This window comes from Rhinolophus sinicus, linkage group LG04, assembly GCF_036562045.2.
Source record: "Rhinolophus sinicus isolate RSC01 linkage group LG04, ASM3656204v1, whole genome shotgun sequence".
In the NCBI taxonomy this organism is placed as follows: domain Eukaryota; kingdom Metazoa; phylum Chordata; class Mammalia; order Chiroptera; family Rhinolophidae; genus Rhinolophus; species Rhinolophus sinicus.
The window spans coordinates 56767734-56787009 of record NC_133754.1 but is presented as its reverse complement, the minus strand read 5'-3'; the positions used below and the strand labels follow the sequence as shown (position 1 = coordinate 56787009).

General features: G+C 45.5%; 1 protein-coding gene across 11 annotated transcripts in view; it reads left to right on the top strand.

The window, feature by feature from the left end:
• The window catches only part of CSGALNACT1 (chondroitin sulfate N-acetylgalactosaminyltransferase 1), a 298778-nt gene extending 279502 nt beyond the window's left edge, over positions 1–19276 (top strand). For all 11 annotated transcript variants that reach the window (XM_019742117.2, XM_074329587.1, XM_074329586.1 and 8 more), the window contains 4 exons: positions 4423–4601; positions 5542–5636; positions 13792–13873; positions 17301–19276. In XM_019742117.2, the coding sequence (XP_019597676.2) occupies positions 4423–4601; positions 5542–5636; positions 13792–13873; positions 17301–17590 (646 nt within the window). In that variant the 3' untranslated portion in view covers positions 17591–19276. The remainder of the gene's footprint in view (positions 1–4422; positions 4602–5541; positions 5637–13791; positions 13874–17300) is intronic.

The window sequence follows — 19276 nt, the reverse complement described above, 5'->3', positions numbered from 1 at the left end:
TCTGAGATGTGCCTCAGGGTTTCCCATTGATTCATCTCTGGATTCATCCAGTGTTTATGGATCATCCACTCTGTCCCTGTGTGTGCAACGACCTTCCCGGTAGCCTCTGAAGTTAGAAAATCAAGTAAGGCAGCCCCTGTCCTAAAGGTTTACAGTGTGCCACATCGTCCTGTGCATGTCTACACAAGCAAGGGCACAAGAGGGCAGCGGGCACAGGAGGACTGGGCAAAACGCCTGGGAGCCCAGACAGGGACTTCAGTTGGCAGCAAGGCATGAGAAGCAGTAACATGACATGGGCCACGAAGTGGGACTTTTACTGTAGAGGTTGGAGAAAATGAATTCCCGGGAGGGATTGGCGAGCAGAGACAGGAGGTGCCAGCCATGTCCATGCCATCGGTCACCATCTTTTGGCTGGTCACTGTGGGATGGGGGAATAGACAGAGGATAAAACAAGGTCCCTGCCTGTGTACTTCTATGGTCTGCATTTTGGGGTTGTAGCCTCATGCCCACGTTGCACACATTTTTGAATCCCAAACTGTCAAACCGCTGTAGGGCAAATCAGTGTTTTGCATTCAAATGTGTCCTTGCTTTGCATGGTGTGGCTGCCTCTTAATACACTGTTTAGTGTACTGTTGAGCAGGAGGTGCTCTGGCCTAGTGAGCGAATCCCCTGCCCAACGCGAAGTGTTTCTGAGTGAAGATGTGGGACGTGTTGAGGGAAGCGGCCTAGCTGTCTCGCAGAAGCCAATTTCTCTTCTTCCCTTTGCATCCTGTGTCCTGGAGCTGGTGCTGATGAGTTTGAGATGAGAGGAGGGCATCCCACTTCCAGGCCCAGGTATTTGACATGTATTCATCTCTGTGTTCTGGAATAGAGGGGAAGTGAAGTTGTTCCGATTCTTTTTCTGGTGTTTTCAGCTCAGCCCTCTTTCTTTGTGGAGAACACTTGTTCATGATCAGAGGCCCTTCCTGATGGCAAGAGAGGAGGAAGAGGGGTTCTCCCAGGTAGTGGTTAACTATAAGACGTGCTGGGGTTCAGTTGTCAGGAGGGACGGCAGTACCATTATCCATCTGTGGATGGACTCCTAACTGAGCAGGGTGACCTGGCAGCCACACTGGGAACCACAGGTGGACGACGCAGTTAGCCCTGGGCCTTCTCCAGAGCCCATGACCGGCTGATGGTGCTTCCCAGGCCAGCAGTAATTCTGTCCCCACCCTGCTTCTGTGTGCACTGATGTCCAGCTCCCTAATTAGGCCATCAGCACAGAGCCAACACATATGTGGGCTGCCAGGCCAGTAACAATGGATGTTTCCTGCTGGCCAGAGTTGGTCAAGGTAGATGAGAAGCCATGCAGCGCTGGGCCGGGCAGGGTTATGTACAGGTGAGGGGGGGACGTAGAGGCCACTGGTGCCATGTGTGCACTGGCTCCATGGGGTGTAGGGGCTGCTGTGTGGACAGTGAATGGACAGAACTGGGTACTGTGTCCTGGGGCTTCCTGTATGGCCTGCGGACAAATTGAAGAAGGGGTTTGAAATGCATATCCAGACTGCGTAGTGCCACAGATATAAGATGGAGCATCTCATCCTTGCAGAGAGGTTGGATGTAGAGAAAGGAAGCAGATTGCCTTTTGCATTAGGCCTTATGGAGAGTCCCCCAGCATCCGTTTTCCTGAATTCTCTTTCCCTAAGGGCTACACATTGAAGTATAGAGGTTAATGTTTTATCACTTTAAAAAAAAAGTCTTCCAAATAGAGGTCATCTCAGACTCCAGGCACAGTGTTCTCCCCACCCGTTTCCCAGTGACATTGACTGACAGACAAGCCCTGTGCCCCTCTCCACCCCCTGCTGTGGCAGAGCAGAGAAGAGCAGCTTGAGCCAGGGTTTGGGAAATTTGTGGACAGAACAAGCTAGATTAAATTACATGTTGGGTAAGTGTATATGCCAAATGACCACTCTCCCCTCTAAATTTGTAGCACTCAACTTTCTCCCATGCACTCAAATATTGATCACCTACAGGCTTGTCATATCTTTAATGCTATTACTCCAGTTTCTAATGCTGCCTTACAGTCTTATTTAAGTAGTCAACATGACTTGACTTTTGTAAATATTTCATATATCTACACAAATGGACTGTAGGCTGTTCAAAGGAGAAAATCCAGCAGTTCGTTTAACACAACGCATTAGGGAACTGCATTCCTCTTCTTTGATGAAAGTTGCTTGCTGTTGTTCAAATATAAAGCATTTTTATATTTCAGCTCTTGAATGATAGATCCTGTAAGACATCTTAGAGGAGGTCCCGATATTATGAGTCAGATACAGCCTGACTGAGGAAGGCCTTGCTCCTTCATTGTATTTGGGCATGTTAGTCCTCCCTGCTCTGAAAAATAACTAACAGGTCTCCCTGCAGTCTGGGAGGGTCTCAAAGAACACGAACCCTGAGACAAGTGAAGAAAGAGACCTCTGGCTGGGGAAAAAAAGACGGGCTGCAGGATGGTGGGTGAGTCCTGTGAGACGTGGCTAGAGACTCCCTTAGATGAACAGGCAAAAATCCAGGCATCTCCAAGGGTAAAACTTTCCTAAAAACTGAGCGAATAGAGAAGTGGGTTGAGCCTGCCTTCCAGGAGCTGGGTTGTAGATCCCTCCGGAGCAGATGACGATGACTGCACCTGAGCATCTTTGGAGACAGGCAGGTAGCTGTCTACATGAGGGCCAGACCAAGGACTGAGTAGGCTGTGGGGCATCGCCTCCATGCTGCCCGCAGAAAATAGGAACTGGGGCCACCTTGCCAGAGAAAGGGGTCATGATTAAGTTCTGAGAGAGGAGGAAAATCCCTCCAAATGGAGAGCAGTGCTGAATGGAATGCAAAAGTGCAGAAAATAGAATTTTAGAGTGTAAAGGCGCTTGGAACTTTGTGACCATCAGATTTTACAATGAGGAAACTGAGACCAGAGAAGTGAAGTGACCTGCCTCCAATAAATCAGAGGCTGAGCTAGGATTAAAGTCATTCATCTATTTACATGTTTATTCACAAATATCTATTGAGTGCCTCATGCGGGCCAGGCGTGGTTCTAGGCCCTGGGTCCAGGTTTCCTGACTCATACAACAGTGCCCTTCCCATCACCAGGCCTCCGGCCTTGATCTAAATCTGAAAAACCATGTCTGGCATCGAACTCAGACAAGGTTAGACCCACGGATTCCAAAGCTGAAAAACCAAGCTCACTCACGGATCTGAAAAATGCTAAGACAAGGAAGGAAGGGGTAGCAGAACTAGTTCCTCTGATTAAATTACCAGGTACAAATACATCTTAGCATTTGAATAGTTTATGACTCTATAGTTGTGTTGACTTTTACCCAAGCTATTACTGGGAACACAAAGTTTGAAAAATGGAAATGGGTTTTTTGCTTGTTTTGAATACATGAAGATTAGTGAGAAGTTGGGGGATGGGGATGGGCCAGGTAGAAGGGAGGGCGGGCTCAGAATATGAAAAGAAGGGTGATGTCAGCAGGACCACCCCTGTCCCACTAGGTACTGAACGAATTCCTGGATCTTTTGCTCAGGACATGCCCCGTTTCAGAAGGTTCTGCTCTTCATGGGAAAAAACAGCCAAGTGAAGAAACAGCTTGACTTCACTACCACTGGCCTGGGAATCTTTGCCTGTGCTAATAACAGCAATAGCTGATGCTTACATAGTACTTTATATTCTTGGCAGTGTCTATCTAGCTAATAACTGTGTGAGACAGTTAAGGAAGGTATTATTATTCCCATTTTGTGGATGAGGCAACTGAGGTTCTGGGAGATGAATGGGCTTGCCTAGATCACAGAGTTCATCTGCAGGAGAGCCTGGCCTAAGACACTCCTAGCCTTCTGAATCCAAGTCTGTCATTTTCTCTGTAATGCTGCTTTACCTGAGGGTGGGGAAGGAATCCAGGTTTAAATCTCTTTGAGGATAGATATATATCAAGACCATCATGTCTGGCTCCTGGAGTTGAATACAGGTGAGAAGATGCTGGGGGGGGTCATTACAATGGGATTTTATTTCCTTGGCCCAGTGGTTTCATTTGGGTGGCTCAGGAGGCATGGAAATTTTCTAGGAGACTTTCCATCTTCACTGGTTCAAGTTTTTTCCATCACAAGAAATATTCATTAATCATGACAGTACAATTGTCCATTGGGGGAAATTACTAGAGAAGCAAGAAATAAACTGGTGTTAAAACTTCACTAGGTGTTTGTTTTTGGGTCCTTTAATCCCAATGAGTTTCCGATGAGTCTGGATCATTCTATAAATGCTGGGTAGTCTCAGTGCCCTCAGGGTTACAAAAGAAACATGGCGAGATGTGGATGGACCTTGGTCACATATTTGCCAGGGGATTCTGTAGGCCTGGGAAGCAAGGCTACATGAGTAACTATGTCTGGTCTTCCTTTTAGAGCCGCCAACTTCAGGAACTTTACCTTCATCCAACTGAATGGAGAGTTTTCCCGCGGAAAAGGACTTGATGTTGGAGCCCGCTTCTGGAAGGGCAGCAATGTCCTTCTCTTTTTCTGTGATGTTGACATCTACTTCACCTCGGAATTCCTCAATACGTGTAGGCTGAATACACAGCCAGGTAAGGATCTGTGGAGTTGGCAGTTCTCTTTTTCTCCCTCAGGGTGGCGTTTAGCTTTCTCACACTCATGCATCATTCTCTTCACAGTTCACTCTGATGTCATGCTTCTGAATCAGCCTTACTTGACCCCAATGACCAAGAAAAGGAAAAAAAAAAAATCACTTGGTTTGATTTCTCCTTTGGTGTCCCAGTATAGGCCTTTTGGCCATCATGATTCTGGGACTCTTTGTCTCAAGTTCATGTTTATAACCTCTATTCCATTTTTATCTGGGTGGTCAGCTTTAGTGAACATCCGCAGGAGAAAGTGTGGTGGGGGAGAAGACAAGACCTGGAAAACCTCCTGAAACCAATGGGAAAAGAACAGTGGTGGGCAATTGCCACAGGAGAAAGGGCTCTGAGCAGAAATAACCCAGTTTGAAAACAATTTTCACAGAGTTTGACTCACAGGCAAAACTGATATTCAGCTGATACCTAATGGAATGGACATTCCAGTTGTTAAAATATTGAAACTCTTCATGTAAATTGGTAAAGAGCAACTGCCCTGGGCTCCCTCAGTCTACTGCTGCCCTAAGTCACCCCGGCCTCTGGCAACTCTTAGGACTGCCCCACGAGCCAGCAGTTAAAGAGTTAATGTCTGGCAGGGCAGAGAGTGCCAGGACTCTCTTTCACACCCACTCCAATTGGTGGATGCCCTGTGCCAGAGCCACTGACCCTCAATATTTTGAACATCACTCTTGTGCTAACAGGTCAGAAATATTTGACAGTCTGTCCATCTGGTCTACCTGCTACAGGACTTCTAAGACCTGTTTTAGACTTGAGTGAACGGAAGCAGAAAGTGCATGCAAATATGTGGGATGTTTCAGAAGACTGAATATAAATGAACAAACCTAATAGTTTTTTATCTGTTGCTGTAAGGAGATGTTTGTTTTCCGGTTTGCAGGGAAGAAAGTATTTTATCCAGTCCTTTTCAGTCAGTACAATCCTGGCATAATATATAGCCACCACGATGCCGTCCCTCCCTTAGAACAGCAGCTGGTGAGTAATTACCCCGCAGGTGCCTTTGTGTGACTGTGTTTCATGTCTTTCATTACCAGGGGCACCTGACCATGAGTAAAGGTGAGTGGAGATCTGTGAATTGATCCCCGGAGTAATTTTTAAGTTTGGCAGATGTTCTGGCCTTTGCTCCCACTGCCTTGTTGATTAAAAGTGCTTGTAATATTTAAAAGTGGAAAATAAATCGGAACAGTACCTTACAGAAAGGTAATTTCACACCTTCATAGTTTCCTTCTGGAAACTAGTATTATTGTATTATGGATGCAACACATTTTCTCTTTATTGTTAAACAAATCCTGCAAGGTAAGAAAGGTGAGATTTCTGTTCCCATTTGACAGAAGTCAGAAAGGGGTGGCTCACCCCAGGGCACACAGTGAGTGACTCATTGGGGGAACAGGGACTAAATCCAATGCCCTTCTCATCATGCCACCACAGATAGTGGAACCACACAACCACCAAGGATCTCTGTGCACTGAGATGTCTCCTTGGTCGTGGCAGTAGTTACTCCATTCAGCAGCGAGCAGGGCCGGGAACAGGAAGAAGAGACAAGCCCGAAGAGGGTCTCTGTACCACATGTAGGCATGCCTCTCCAAGACTATTCCATTATTGTTGTCAGTCCCCAAGTTGGGCTGTGATCTTTTCCTGCAGAGAGATCCGCTGGGCTCATCTGAAGCTGTGTTCTAACTCAGGCTGAATCTCAGAGGAGTGTCTAAATTGGGGGCTGTCTGTTCTTCACTGCCTTGAGTAGTTCTGTCTCCTGTTGAGGCAAAGTCATGTTTCTTCCCATTGAGAACCTCATAGGCCTGGGAAAGGAAATCTGCCGTGTGAACATGAAGATGGGATAGGACCAAGTCTCTCATGCTTCTGTGCAATGGGAGAGTAAGCTGGTTTTCATGAAAATATGTGTTTAATGAAATTCTTTTGGAGGACAGATTCTGTGTTTAAGCTTCCAGAGTAGCAAAACCTGTTTCTCCAACCATATCCTGTGCCCCTCTCCAATTAACCTCTGGCAGTTGATCTAATGATCTGTTCCAGAAAGTTTCAGCTTGAGTTTCTTCAGGTTGGACAAGGTTTATTCCTCATCCATGTCCTCACATGGTTTCACTTGGGACCCAAGCCATACAGTGCAGTAATAATATAGTTTCCTCTTCCACCAATGAAATTCTAATACCAGCTTCTATTAGGGTTTGAAGGGGAAATGGGATACAGCATTTATTTTCTTTCAACCAATCAGAATAAAAGTTCCTTTGATTTTAAATAAAATACCACTTTACATTTGGCATCAAATATGATTAATGTTTTGATTTCAAACTCATAAAGACCTTATTTGTTTGCAAGGAATTCTTTCCATTTCCCAGTTTAAACGTTTTATCCTTTTGTTACCATTCCTGCAGGGAAGCAGGTGCAAAGGGAAGCCAGAGGATGGTGCGGGCAAACCAGAACCAGAACTCACATGGCTGTGTCCACAGCTAGAACTTCTGAATTATGCCGCAACCTTTTACATTGACTTCTAAATATACCTTAGACCTTTCCTAGACCACATAAGTCTGATCTTTTAGGGTTTAGTATATGACTATTTAGTCCAGAGAAACACAGCAGTTGTCTCTGACATGAACGGGTCTTCATCTAAAAAAGAAAAGTGCTGATTATGGTCTTTACTGGATGAGCCATTTCTTGAGCACTTGCTGCCTCCAGAGAACTAATCTAGGTGCTAGTGGAGGGGTCAGAAGAACTGAAACAGTTTCATATGCTCAGGTGATTGTGAGATCATCTCACCTACTCTCTTCTTTTTTTATAGACTTGCCCAAGATCACATTGCCAGCTAGTAGCAGAGCTCAGGCCAAAGCTAGGATCTCCTTACTCTAGTGCAGTAGAAATAGATTTGCTTAGGGTCTAAGTGAGAGCTGAAATATAAAGGAAATGACCTGACAGAAATTCCACTGGAGAACATCAAACCACAGTAACTAATATACTGGAGATAGACTGCATAGGAGCTGAGAAGGCATAAAATAAAAAGTAATGATCAGAGAGGGGTAAATTAGGAAAGACTTCCTACCAAGGGTTCATTTTGGCTCAGTCTAGAAAGATATGATGCATATATGTTTATACATTCTTGATAGCTTTCCCTGGAGTACATCAGTGTCAGAGGTAAGGGAGATCCAGAATGTAGCTATAACAGAAGTTATTTATGTATGCAAACAGTAGACAACCTTTTCCAGCAGTCCTGTAAATATGACCTCACAGTCAATGTGCTAGTTATTATTTCTCCTGGCTACTGCCACTGTCATTTGGTAACATTTTGCCTGCAGACAAAAGGAAGAAACCAAACTTATGATTTGTGTGTGTATGTGTATGTGTGTGTGTGTGTGTGTGTGTGTGTGTGTTCAGATTACTTGTTTCTTTACTTTTGAGTACAGACCATTATTAATAAGTAGTATGTGAAATCGTGGGCTTTTACCTACTATTTAATTTTTTGAGTTTTAAACTGGAAATAAAACTTTCTGATGCTTTCATGTAGAAGTAGCTCTCTGAGAGCGGAATGACTCTAATTTCAATAATTGTTATCTTTGGACATTCCACTTTCCTGGTTCAAGCCTTGTCGGTTCTTGCTGGGGCCATGGCAGGAGCCTCTTACTGCTTCTTATAGATTCCTTCCCTCCCCTATACTTCAGTCTTTCCTTCACCCTCTGCCATAGATGCATTTCCAAAATGCAGATTAATTCCATTAAAAGAAAGTCTTATGGCGTAAAGCCAGTGGTGTGCTAGTAAATGTTTAACAACCCACTCTCTGAAAGGGGGCGGAGGAAAGCCCTGATTCATAGCGTTTGCCATTTTCAGTGGTGTCAATACTCCCACTGTGGCCTATTTCAGGCTATCGATGTGATGTCACTGAACACAGAGTTGGCAAGAGACTTGCACAGTCCTGCTGAGCTGTCCTGGCCGGCTCAGCACAGCACTGCGACCCTGATTCCTTGCTGGGATTCTCTGCCCTCCACAAACTGACTCTAAACCAGATTACAGAGAAAATGTTTGCAAACACCAGCACCTGGCACATGATTCCAGCTCGATAGACACCCCAGCCCGCCGCTCTGCCAGGAGCACGTTGCCCAGTGTGTCCTCGTCTCCTTCCACCTCAGGTCCATCTCCTCACCGATTCCACTGCCTGAAGTGCCTGACATCTCAGTCTGCTGTTTGTTCCACCCATTGTTTCAGTCTGGTGACCTTGTGCTACTCTGTTCATTGTGCGGATGGTATGCTGCCTTCTATCCTCCCTCCCTCTCTGACTTTTTTTTAAATTTACTTTTATGTTTTTACATTAGTTTCAGGTGTACAACCCAACATAATGATTAGACATTAGCCCTCCTCACAAAGTGATAACCCCCCCAAGAGTACTATCCCTCTGACATCACATATAGCTGTTATAACCCCCTCTCTGATTAAAGCCTTACCTCTCTACCTGCCTCCAAGGTATTTTACCAATAATCTGAATTTATGTTTAAACTTCTAAAAATTGTTGACCAGACATAGTCCATCCTTTTTTTGTCTGTTTTTGTTTATTCGGGAAGCAGACCAAAAAGTAACTGAGTACCAAAAGTAACATTAACAGATGCCATCCATCCGCCTTTCATAAGCCACACTGTGCCCACGTCACCTCACGCATGACTAAGGAAGGTGAAGAGGCATCATTATGCTCATTTCACAGGTGAGGAACTTAAAGCACGCAGGCATAAGTCGCTTGCCCAGACTGCTAAGTGGCAGGGTTGGGCACACAAGTGCCACCACATGATGGAGACTGGGCTGAGATGCTGAGGGGACACACCCTTTGGCCTCAGAGTGCTTCCCGGAGGGCACGGAGTCTAGCTTTAAGTACAGATTCCTAGAACAGAGGGCACCTGGATGATTCCTTGCCTAGCATGATACTCTTCAGAAGGCACTTCATTTTTTTATGCAGATAAAGGAAGACTTGTAGAGAAATGTGGGTTAGTACAAATCTTGGAATAGGTGGCATTTGTGTCCATTCTTAAACCAATTCTTTGAAAGCTGTGGCTCTAGAATACTTTATTTCTCAAGAACTAGAAACTGTCACAGCACTGTGCCTTACCTCAGGGCACATGCGTACCACATGCAGCCCCCTGGAATCCTGTGTGGTGTGATCACGGAGCCCTAAGGGCCCAGATAACAAGGAACGTACAGCATGGGGTCAGGAGGCACCCAGCCCAGCCACAGAAATCCCTGGAGTTCAGGGTGACTGCCCCTCACGGACAGGGCTGGCTACATACACGACATGGCCAGTGCACAATGAAAACTCAGAGTCCTTGTTCAAAAATTATGAAGAATTTCAAGATGGCAACAGCAGAGCATTAAACCAGGCCTAAAGCCTTCTCAGCGTGGGGCGTGTGGACTGCATGGGTTGCATGCACACCACTGGTGTTTCTGGTGAACGTGAGGCTGCTCAGACACAACCTCGGTGCTTGGGAGACTCTCTTTGATTTAGAGTAAATACTCTGCCTGAGTATTTTATTTTAGGGCCCAGATTGCTTCATGGGAAGTTGTCCAAAGTCAGCGCCATTAAACCATGCAGCTGCATGATGGCCGCCTTCCCACGTCTTTGGGGGAGAGACACTGATTTGTGCTTTGAGTTTTGGTCCTAATAGAAAATAATCCCCCCTCCCCCATCACGTGAATCGCCCACAGAGCTGCAGGTCTGGAAATTTCCTGTGAGAGAGCAGGCTTGACAACTATCCTTTTGTGGTGTATTTATGCCCTGCAGTGCTCTGCTGAATCTAAGGAGGGGAGGGGAAGGGTGTTGGGGAGAGTTGAGAGGAGGCCAGCCCTTAAAAGACATTTTTAAAAATGAAGGTAGCACTTGAAAACTGATCGGTGAAATTCAGGACAAGAGGAGGAGTTATTTTTCTTTGAAAGTTTAATCTTTATCTCAGGGTTTCTTCAGGTATGTCAGGGTTTCTTCCTCCTCTAGACATCATTGGTGTGTATCTTTTCAATGTTTGAACAGAATGGGGGAGCTCCTTATGCTTGGGCAAAGGTTCTAAGAAGTGAAGCCCTCTGCTTAGACCCCTGGAAGTGAGAATGTTTTTGTCTGTTGGTCCAGAGCCACACAATTCTGAGGGTTTCCCCACTGGTACTGCCAGGACTTCCTTGAACCACTCGCTGACAGGAATTCCCTATAGGAACCACGACTATTTCCACTGGCTTCATGCTGTGTCTGCCCTCTGACTGCTCCTCATTGTTCCTTGGACAGGGACAGCAGGTCCTCAGATAACATCGTTTTGTTCAACATTGTTTTATTATAATGTTGATGAGATGCTGTAGGAACTCAACTCCTGTTTATATCAATCAACCTGTGGTAAAATTGGTTTTGTTATGTGTTGTTTTGCTTAAAGGCTCAGAACCTATTGAGTGCTGCTGTGTGCTAAGCAGTGGCCTGGGTGCTGCAGACACAGCTGTGAACAAGACCAAGGCCCCAAGCTTACATTTACCAGTGGTGGTTGGTGAAGACAGTCAGCAAACAGAGAAACAAATGCAACAGGATAATTTCAGAGAGTCTGGTTTATAGAGAAAATAAACCAGATGACAGAGTAGAGAGTGACAGGGGTGGGGAGTGCTGACATGGGCCGGGAGGGCCAGGACAATGGCGCTGAGAAATGGCGTTGGAGCAGAATCCAGTAGTGAGCCCGGAAAGGGTGACCCAGAAAGGGGGAACTGCAGTTGTCCAGCTGTGGAGACCTGTGAGTCTGGTGCATGGGGAAGGGCAGAATATAAGGGGTCTGTATATAAGGGCATATGAGATTGGCGAGGCAGGCAGGGGCCAGGTCATGTAGGGCCTTTGCTGGCTAGAGGTTTCCTTGTGGATTTTACTCTAATTGCATTAGGGAGAATGCAGTTAAAACCACTGCAGGGCTTTAAATGGCAACATGCTGTGATCTGATGTACACTTGAGACTGCTCACTCCCAGCTAGGCTGCTCGTTGAGAGCACCACTCCAGTTAGTGACTCAGCACGGGGTTGGGGAGGGGGTGGTAGAACCTCTAATAAGTGAACTCTAATAAGTGCACTCCATCTTGCCCCGACATCACATGCTGTGCGCATGACCAAATCAGTTCCTACCAAGGGCTAAATTTCAATGAGCTCTTCAGATAGTGGCTTTCCGTGGCTTGCCAACTTTAAAGCCGATGTTAATAAGTGTTTATATAGCTCATTCTCCAGCTCACAAATCAGTTTGTTTCTGTCACACTGTCCTCAGCTGAAGGTCACTCTTCACTTTGTTCAGCCTTGCTAGGCAGTACATTCACTTAGCCCAGTCCTGGGACAGCTACCTCTTGTCTTTCTTCCTAAACCCCAACCCATTGTTTTTCCTGTTTGGAGCTTTCTCTTTCAGATTCCGTATATACCTTAGCCAAATGTTTGAAGTTTTGGATATTGACACTTCTCTTTGACTCCATTTTTATTCAGGAGCTTCGAGTACTTGTCTGTGTCCTGGCCAGCAGAAAGGATATTAAACCACTAGCTGCACCAGAAACAGTGTACCTGGTACGACAGGGACAAAACAAACCATTTTTTAAAAGATGACTCAGTGGAGATTTTCCCAGATCTTCCTGCCCTGAAAAACCTTTCCAGTTGATTCTGATGAAATTGTCTTGTCACTTGGGAGATATTGTTCTATAGAAGAATTGGAGGGCATTGTGCTGGGCACCATAGTAAACCACAAAACCTCTTTTGATCTTTCTTTCCCTTAGGCAGTCCTGATGTGTGCCAACAGTAGTACAGGCGACATCTATATGTAGGTTGGAGTGAAAATAAGATGCTTTCATAAGTTACAGGGTAAAAGAGTTTTTAAGTTCATCAGCCCTGTTGCAAGCCATTTGTCAAGTGCAATTTAGTGTGGTATAGATAAAGGCAAACATCAGGGAGGTAGAATAGCAGTAATAGGATAAATGTTTGGATGTTAGAGCTGGAAGAGACCTTAGGGATGATTTAGCTCAAACTCCTCATTTATAGGAAAGGAAATAGAGGCTCTAAGAAGTGAGGGACCTGCCTAAGGCAAAAAGGCCAGCCAGTGGTCAAGTTGGGACAAGACGCTGGTGTTCCCACCCACACACACTGTTTCTAATTAGCGCACCAGATGGCCCAGACAGAAAACGCAGAAATCCGAGTGGACGGGGACCTCTGCAGCCTCCCCTCCCCTGCTTTCGTCGAGGCACCTATGTTAACTGCAAGAATGAATCATGAAAAATAACTATTAAAGTAGGTCCCCAAACCATTCCCAGAATTACTTCAGCCAAAAATATATAAGCAATTTAAAAAAGAAAAGAAAAGAAAGTCTTGCTGCTTCAGCAAGTACATTGGAAATTTACTTGCAAAGTGAGAGATTGAGCAGGGCCAGGTTTTGCTTTTTAAAGACAGTCACTGCTTGGATGGCCTCTCAGCAGCCCTGCCGCCTGGCACCTCTGCTGATGCTTTTTGGAGCAGTTTGGTTTTAAAATAGTTTAAAGATGAATGGACAGAGTCTTTCTTCAGAGCCCGGACTCTTAGTGCCCTTATCCTCAGCAAGCGAGAATTTGCGGAGCCAGAGTCACACACTAAAGTCTCAGGTTTTCCTTTTATTCCCTGAGGGAGTCCTGTTTGTGCACTGTGCCAGGGCAGCTGAATTCTGAGTTGTTCTCTATCCCTTTTCTCAACTTCCTGAGCCCTTTGCTGGCTCCCTGCCCGGCCCTGTGTGAGGGGCCGAGGCCTCCAATTCTCGCTGGCACTGGTGTTGGGCCAGACACGTAGGTGGCTTTTCCATGGTACTGCTCAAAACCTTGCTCTCCGGTTTGCCTGTGTGTGTGTGTGTGTGTGTGTGTGTGTGTGTGTGTGTGTGTTTTCATGCCTACACCCTAGAAACATTCCAGCCAGAGGTGCCAAAAATCACAAGTCCCGTTTTGGGACTGGTGAGTTGACTATTCCTAACCGTCAGAAAGGACTCAAATACATCTTCATTTCCCACACAGGGCTGTGGCTATGCATCAGTGCTGGGATGGGCTTCCTATTTCACATTGCTCAGACGAGGTTGTGAATACTCTCTATTTATTGTTATCCATTTTGCCCTTCCTCATCAAATGACAGTGATTTCCTTGCAGGTCATAAAGAAGGAAACTGGATTTTGGAGAGACTTTGGATTTGGGATGACATGTCAGTATCGGTCAGACTTCATCAATATAGGTAAGACCAACGGACTTGCAACAAGTCTGCATCTCTACTGCCACCTAGAGGGCAGTGAGAGGCCATGAGGGAAGCGCATCAGGTCCCAAGAAGTCTGGTGGCAAAGGTGGTGCTACTTCCTAAGAAAAGGCCAAGTTTAGTGGTTACCAGAGGGTAAGGGGGGTGGGGGATGGGAGAAGAGGGTAAAGGGGATCAAATACATGGTGATGGAAAGAGAATGGACTCTGGGTGGTGAACACACAATGGGATTTATAGATGATGTAATACAGAATTGTACACCTGAAATCTATGTAATTTTACTAACAATTGTCACCCCAATAAATTTAAAAAAAAAAAAAGAAAAGAAAAGGCCGTTCCTCTCATCATGGACTTGAGGCTGGACGAAGAGGGGGTTTGAGAATGTGCGGCACATTAGCCCCTATAATCTCCACCAGTGCCACTCAGTCACCCCAAATAAGGCATATAATCTGAGAGGAAAAGGCAGCTTGTTACATAAAGGCAGCTTCTAAGCAAGCCCTCCAGTGCTGCCTTCTTCCAACCTGGTCTGGCTCCTGCACCCTCTCGTGTAGAACACCGTGGGCCTCCACAATAGGAGGATACATTAAAGAAATAAGGACAACATGGGGAATTTTGGAAAATCACATATCAGAAATGATGCAGATTTCTCAGCTGAACCTTTGAAAATTTGAGATGCTTGAAGTGTCAAGCTCTAAGTGTACAATCACTGTTAACATGCACATGTACATACATGCACACACACAAACACACACACATACACACACACACACGGGTCCCCAGTGCACAGAGAGGAAAGGTCCTTAGGATGCAGTTGAGACCAAGGCTCTGAGAGGCAAAGGGATCTCACAGTAAGTGGGGGACATGGTCAGGATGAGAACAGAGTGTCTTCTGTCCCCCTTGGAAATTCCACACCACCTTTCATGGTGGTACTTACTCATATGTCTCTGGAGGGACTAGAATTATGGCTTCTACATGAGCCACAGTTATGAATGAACAGGTCAGAAACCTTGATCTGGGCTTAGGACTCAGGGTGGACCGTGCACCAGGATAGGGTTGGGGAAGCTACCCGCCCACAGCATGGAGACTCCCATCTCCCTGTGGGCCTCCCAGAGCCTGCTCACCCTGCTCTCTCCTGGTCTATCTCCTCCCACTCCGGCCTGAGGCCTAAAGCTTCTGTTTCTAAGATCAGTGAGTCTAGCTGAGCATCCCCAGGTTTTTGTTCAGAGGTAAGGTGGTGGTCTACAGGGACTAGAGAACCCTCACAGAAATCACCAGATTAAGAAAAAACAGACAAACAAACAAACAAAAACTTGAAGTGATTTCTCATAAGAAGCAGCAGAGTACCCAGGACATCGGGCTCTCAGTGGTGGGTGCCCTCCCTCAGATACTTGGCAGTGAACGATGGATGTTCTTTGATTTCTCTAAGAAATAATCTTAAATGATTATGTGCATATCAAATTTCCCAAAATGACATATTTTAAAAAAATTTCTAAAGGAAATTTCCATTTCAAGGAACTCTGTTTCCTTGCTCTATGTACAGAGAAAGATTATTTTGTGATGATGTATGTTTATCAAATTTACAATATTTTTTTCTAAAGACAGAACACAGCTATAATTGACAAACGTGGGAAAGGCAGGCTGGGAAGCATGCTCTTCCTCAGTAAGCTCTTGCCATGACATCAGAATGAATCTTTGGGTCACCTTGTACCCCAGTCATTCTTTGCAATCTTGTATTTATTTGTAAGCGTTTTCTTGAGCACCTTCTGTTTAATTAATCATAATGCTACTTAGCTGAAATCAAGTACAGCTAACCAAGTTACACTACTATCTCATTTGGTTATGATACCTACTTCATTTCTGGATAAAGAAACCAAAACTCAAGAGAGGTAAGAGAACCGAGACTTAAATTCTAGACCCTTGATTCAGAATGGTACAGCTTTCTTCACCTGCACGCGACTGAGGGGCCACAGATCACTCATACACATAGCCAGTGGGTAGGGTATGGGTTTCCCCATGTGTGAACCCCCCTTCCTGTCCCTAGCCTCCATCAGAGCAGTGTAGCTTGGGGGCTGCAGAGGACAGAGGGGCTGGCTAGGTGGTAACTCAGAAAAGATGTTGAGAATCACTTCACTGTTTCTTGTAAGGGTTTGATAAATCGCCTAGGTGAGGAAGGAACAATGACAAAAAGAGACCAGTGTTTCTTTGGTTCTACATGGACACGGTGGGCTTTCGGTTAGGAAAAGACATAGTGTCGTGCAGGGGACCCTGCTCATTGCGCCATTTGTCGTGCGGGAGACCCTGCTCGCTGTGCCATTTGTCGTGCAGGGTGCCAGGCAGGGTCTCTGCTCCTGCTCCCCACAAGAGAACGCAGGATATGGCGAGGCCAAAAAAGAACACCCACGGAGACATAGATAGGGGAGTCATACTAGTATATTCTCACTGGAGGCACTATACTCTCACTGGAGGCTGGATCCATACTGTCCGCAACCCGCCATCCTAACTGCAATCCGCTCTTGCTAGCTCAGCCACCATCTTCTTGCTAGCCCCCATTTTTCTGCTAGCATAGCCACAGCAGTTGTATTAGTGGCCAATGGCTCACTGGTTACAGTTGACGGCCAACTAGCCACAGCTGATGGCCATCCAATCACAGTTGATGGCCATTTACTACCTGAGCCAGCACCTGTCTATGTGAGGCCGAGAGCCTGGAAACTGCTTTCTGGGGCTCTGTCCCCACACATGGGGCATCTCAGTTTACAAAGGTGAGAGTTTAGGGGGCCATTCCTCACTCTGTGAAGGAGTCCATTATAAAGTGGCACAGATGTTCTGAGTAGAACTTAAGAACTGGCTGTGAGGCCAGTCCCTTTAACATGACTCATTTCGCCAGCCTGTGGACACACAGCCTTTCGGGGCCACTTTAGTCTCTGAAAGGAAGAGTGCTTTTAGGGGATATGGTTTTTTTCATGCTGAGATTCTGTTTTACTCTTTCACGCTGCAAGCCTCTGGTTTATTCCATTTGGAATGGCATGGGGAGGCCCCATTGAAACCGAAACACATGAATTTTCACTTGGAGGTTTCAGGTTGAAAAGTCGGGATGCTGTTGCAGCTCTTAATCTGAGACTAGGGCTGGTCATTAGCTTTGCTGATAGCTCTTGAAGGCAGGCAAATGCTGGGGATTCTGTCTGCAGTCTTGTTATCTCCAGGAGGTAGAGCAGGTGGCCATGGAGGTCCCCTGTGAGAATTTTGAGTGCCCTGACCCGGGCGGACATTCATAATCTGGAGGGGTGCTGAAACACATCTCCCCTACAAGCTTCTCCTCATGCGAAGTTCAGTGCTGGTGCGGGAAGGAAACCAAGTATAGATCAGGAGGTGCAGGCACAGCATGATTCAGCAGCGTGTTCTCTCCTGACAGGTGGCTTTGATTTGGACATCAAAGGCTGGGGCGGAGAGGACGTGCATCTCTATCGCAAGTATCTCCACAGCAACCTCATAGTGGTCCGGACACCCGTGCGGGGACTCTTCCACCTGTGGCACGAGAAGCGCTGCGTGGACGAGCTGACCCCTGAGCAGTACAAGATGTGCATGCAGTCCAAGGCCATGAACGAGGCCTCCCACGGGCAGCTGGGGATGCTGGTCTTCAGGCACGAGATAGAGGCTCACCTTCGCAAACAGAAACAGAAGACAGGCAGCAAAAAAACATGAACTCCCCAGGACAGGTTGGGGGAGATGTTTCAGTTTTCTCCTTTTGCAATTACCAGACAAGTGGCTGCAACAAGGAAAAGATTTCCATAAAGGGCAAAAAAAGAATTTGACTGATTAGTAAGAAGTTGGAGAGAGCCTCCAATTTCTGCCTATTGGGCTTCTATGCAGCAGGAATTAAAATTCCCCACTTTCCCTGCAGAGAACCCCAAACGCCTCCCATGCAGTGTCTGACAAAGGTTGAATGATTGTGAGACTCTAAGCCTAATGGCAGGAAGGTTTTACTGTGTTTGCAGCAAAGTGAGATCTGTTGTTTTCTACGCTCACTGAAATCTTCATGAAAGAAGGCCAGTTATATAGAAGGTTCATTGGAATGAAAGGCAAGCCAATTTCTCCTCATACGAGTGATTACATAAATCAGTAGGGCTCTAGTGTCCTGGAATGCGGAAACATCAGATGGCAGACAAGGAGATCGTGTGAAATTCAAAGATACCCTCACTGCGATCCTTGTGAGTATATTAAGCAGAACCAAACGGACTGAAAAAGAAAGAAAACTATAACTAGTGTGTCATGTCTTCTTATGATTAACCAAAAATAATCTGTTCATCGTTTTGGTTGTAGTTTTAACCATCTTCATTTGTTAATTTTATTTAAAAACACACTTTTTTTTTGCTTATGAGTTATATTTTGCTTATTTGATGACCAATTTGCAAGTCTCATTAAGAGAGCACAAGTTAGCATATACTTTTACACTTCTAAAGAAGATACTTTCAGATACTTTATGAGAACTATCAGTTCAGAGCATCAGACTGATACCATATCCGACGACACCCATCCCCAGGACGTGCCAAATGCTGATCCTGTCAGGCACCGAATGTCAGCACTCCATCATATGGAAGGCGTGGTGAGGGGCTACTGATAGGTCAAGACATAAACATACTTATCTGAAGAATATTTCCAAAGAGGAGCAACTGATCACTGGAGGGAAAGGAAAATATACTTTTCACCTTAACAGAAAAAGGAACTCATTCAGACTGGTGGTATCGTCGTTAATTCAAAAGTCAGAAAACACATTCTCTCCTCAGGAGAACCGGGGACCACTTTCTTACCTGTTTAAAAAAACCAAAGTATACTGTATGAAGCAAACAACCGCTTTTCAAAGCAGGGTGCTCTTCCTGTCTCTGGCTTCCATGAGAAGAATTGCAGGAAAATGTGTCTTGTGAGAGCTCACTCCATCTGCCAGAGGCTAGTGGGACGGGAGATTTTGCTACATGTTCACCCACCCCAGTCTAGGGGGAAGTAACTTTATTATTTTTTTAAATGAAGCAGTTCTACTCAGCCACCACGATGCTTCTGAAAATTGCATTTTATTAAAGTTTCCAGCTATTTAAAAAAATAATAAATGCAGTTAATATTGAGTGGTTTCTACATTCATATGAAAATTTATTTATTAGCCAGCACCAGATGCATGAGCTAATTATCTCTCCGATTCCTTGTCTTCTGTTTGCCCACAGTCAGCTCATTGTTTAAAGGCTTCAAGAACATTCAAGCTGTTGGTGTGTAAAAAAAAAAAGAAGAATGCATTTGTATTGATTTGTACTGGTAGTTCATACAATTTAATTAAAACACAGACATGAATGGAAGGTGGCATTGGACAGCTAATAAAATATGATTTGTGGTTATGATTTC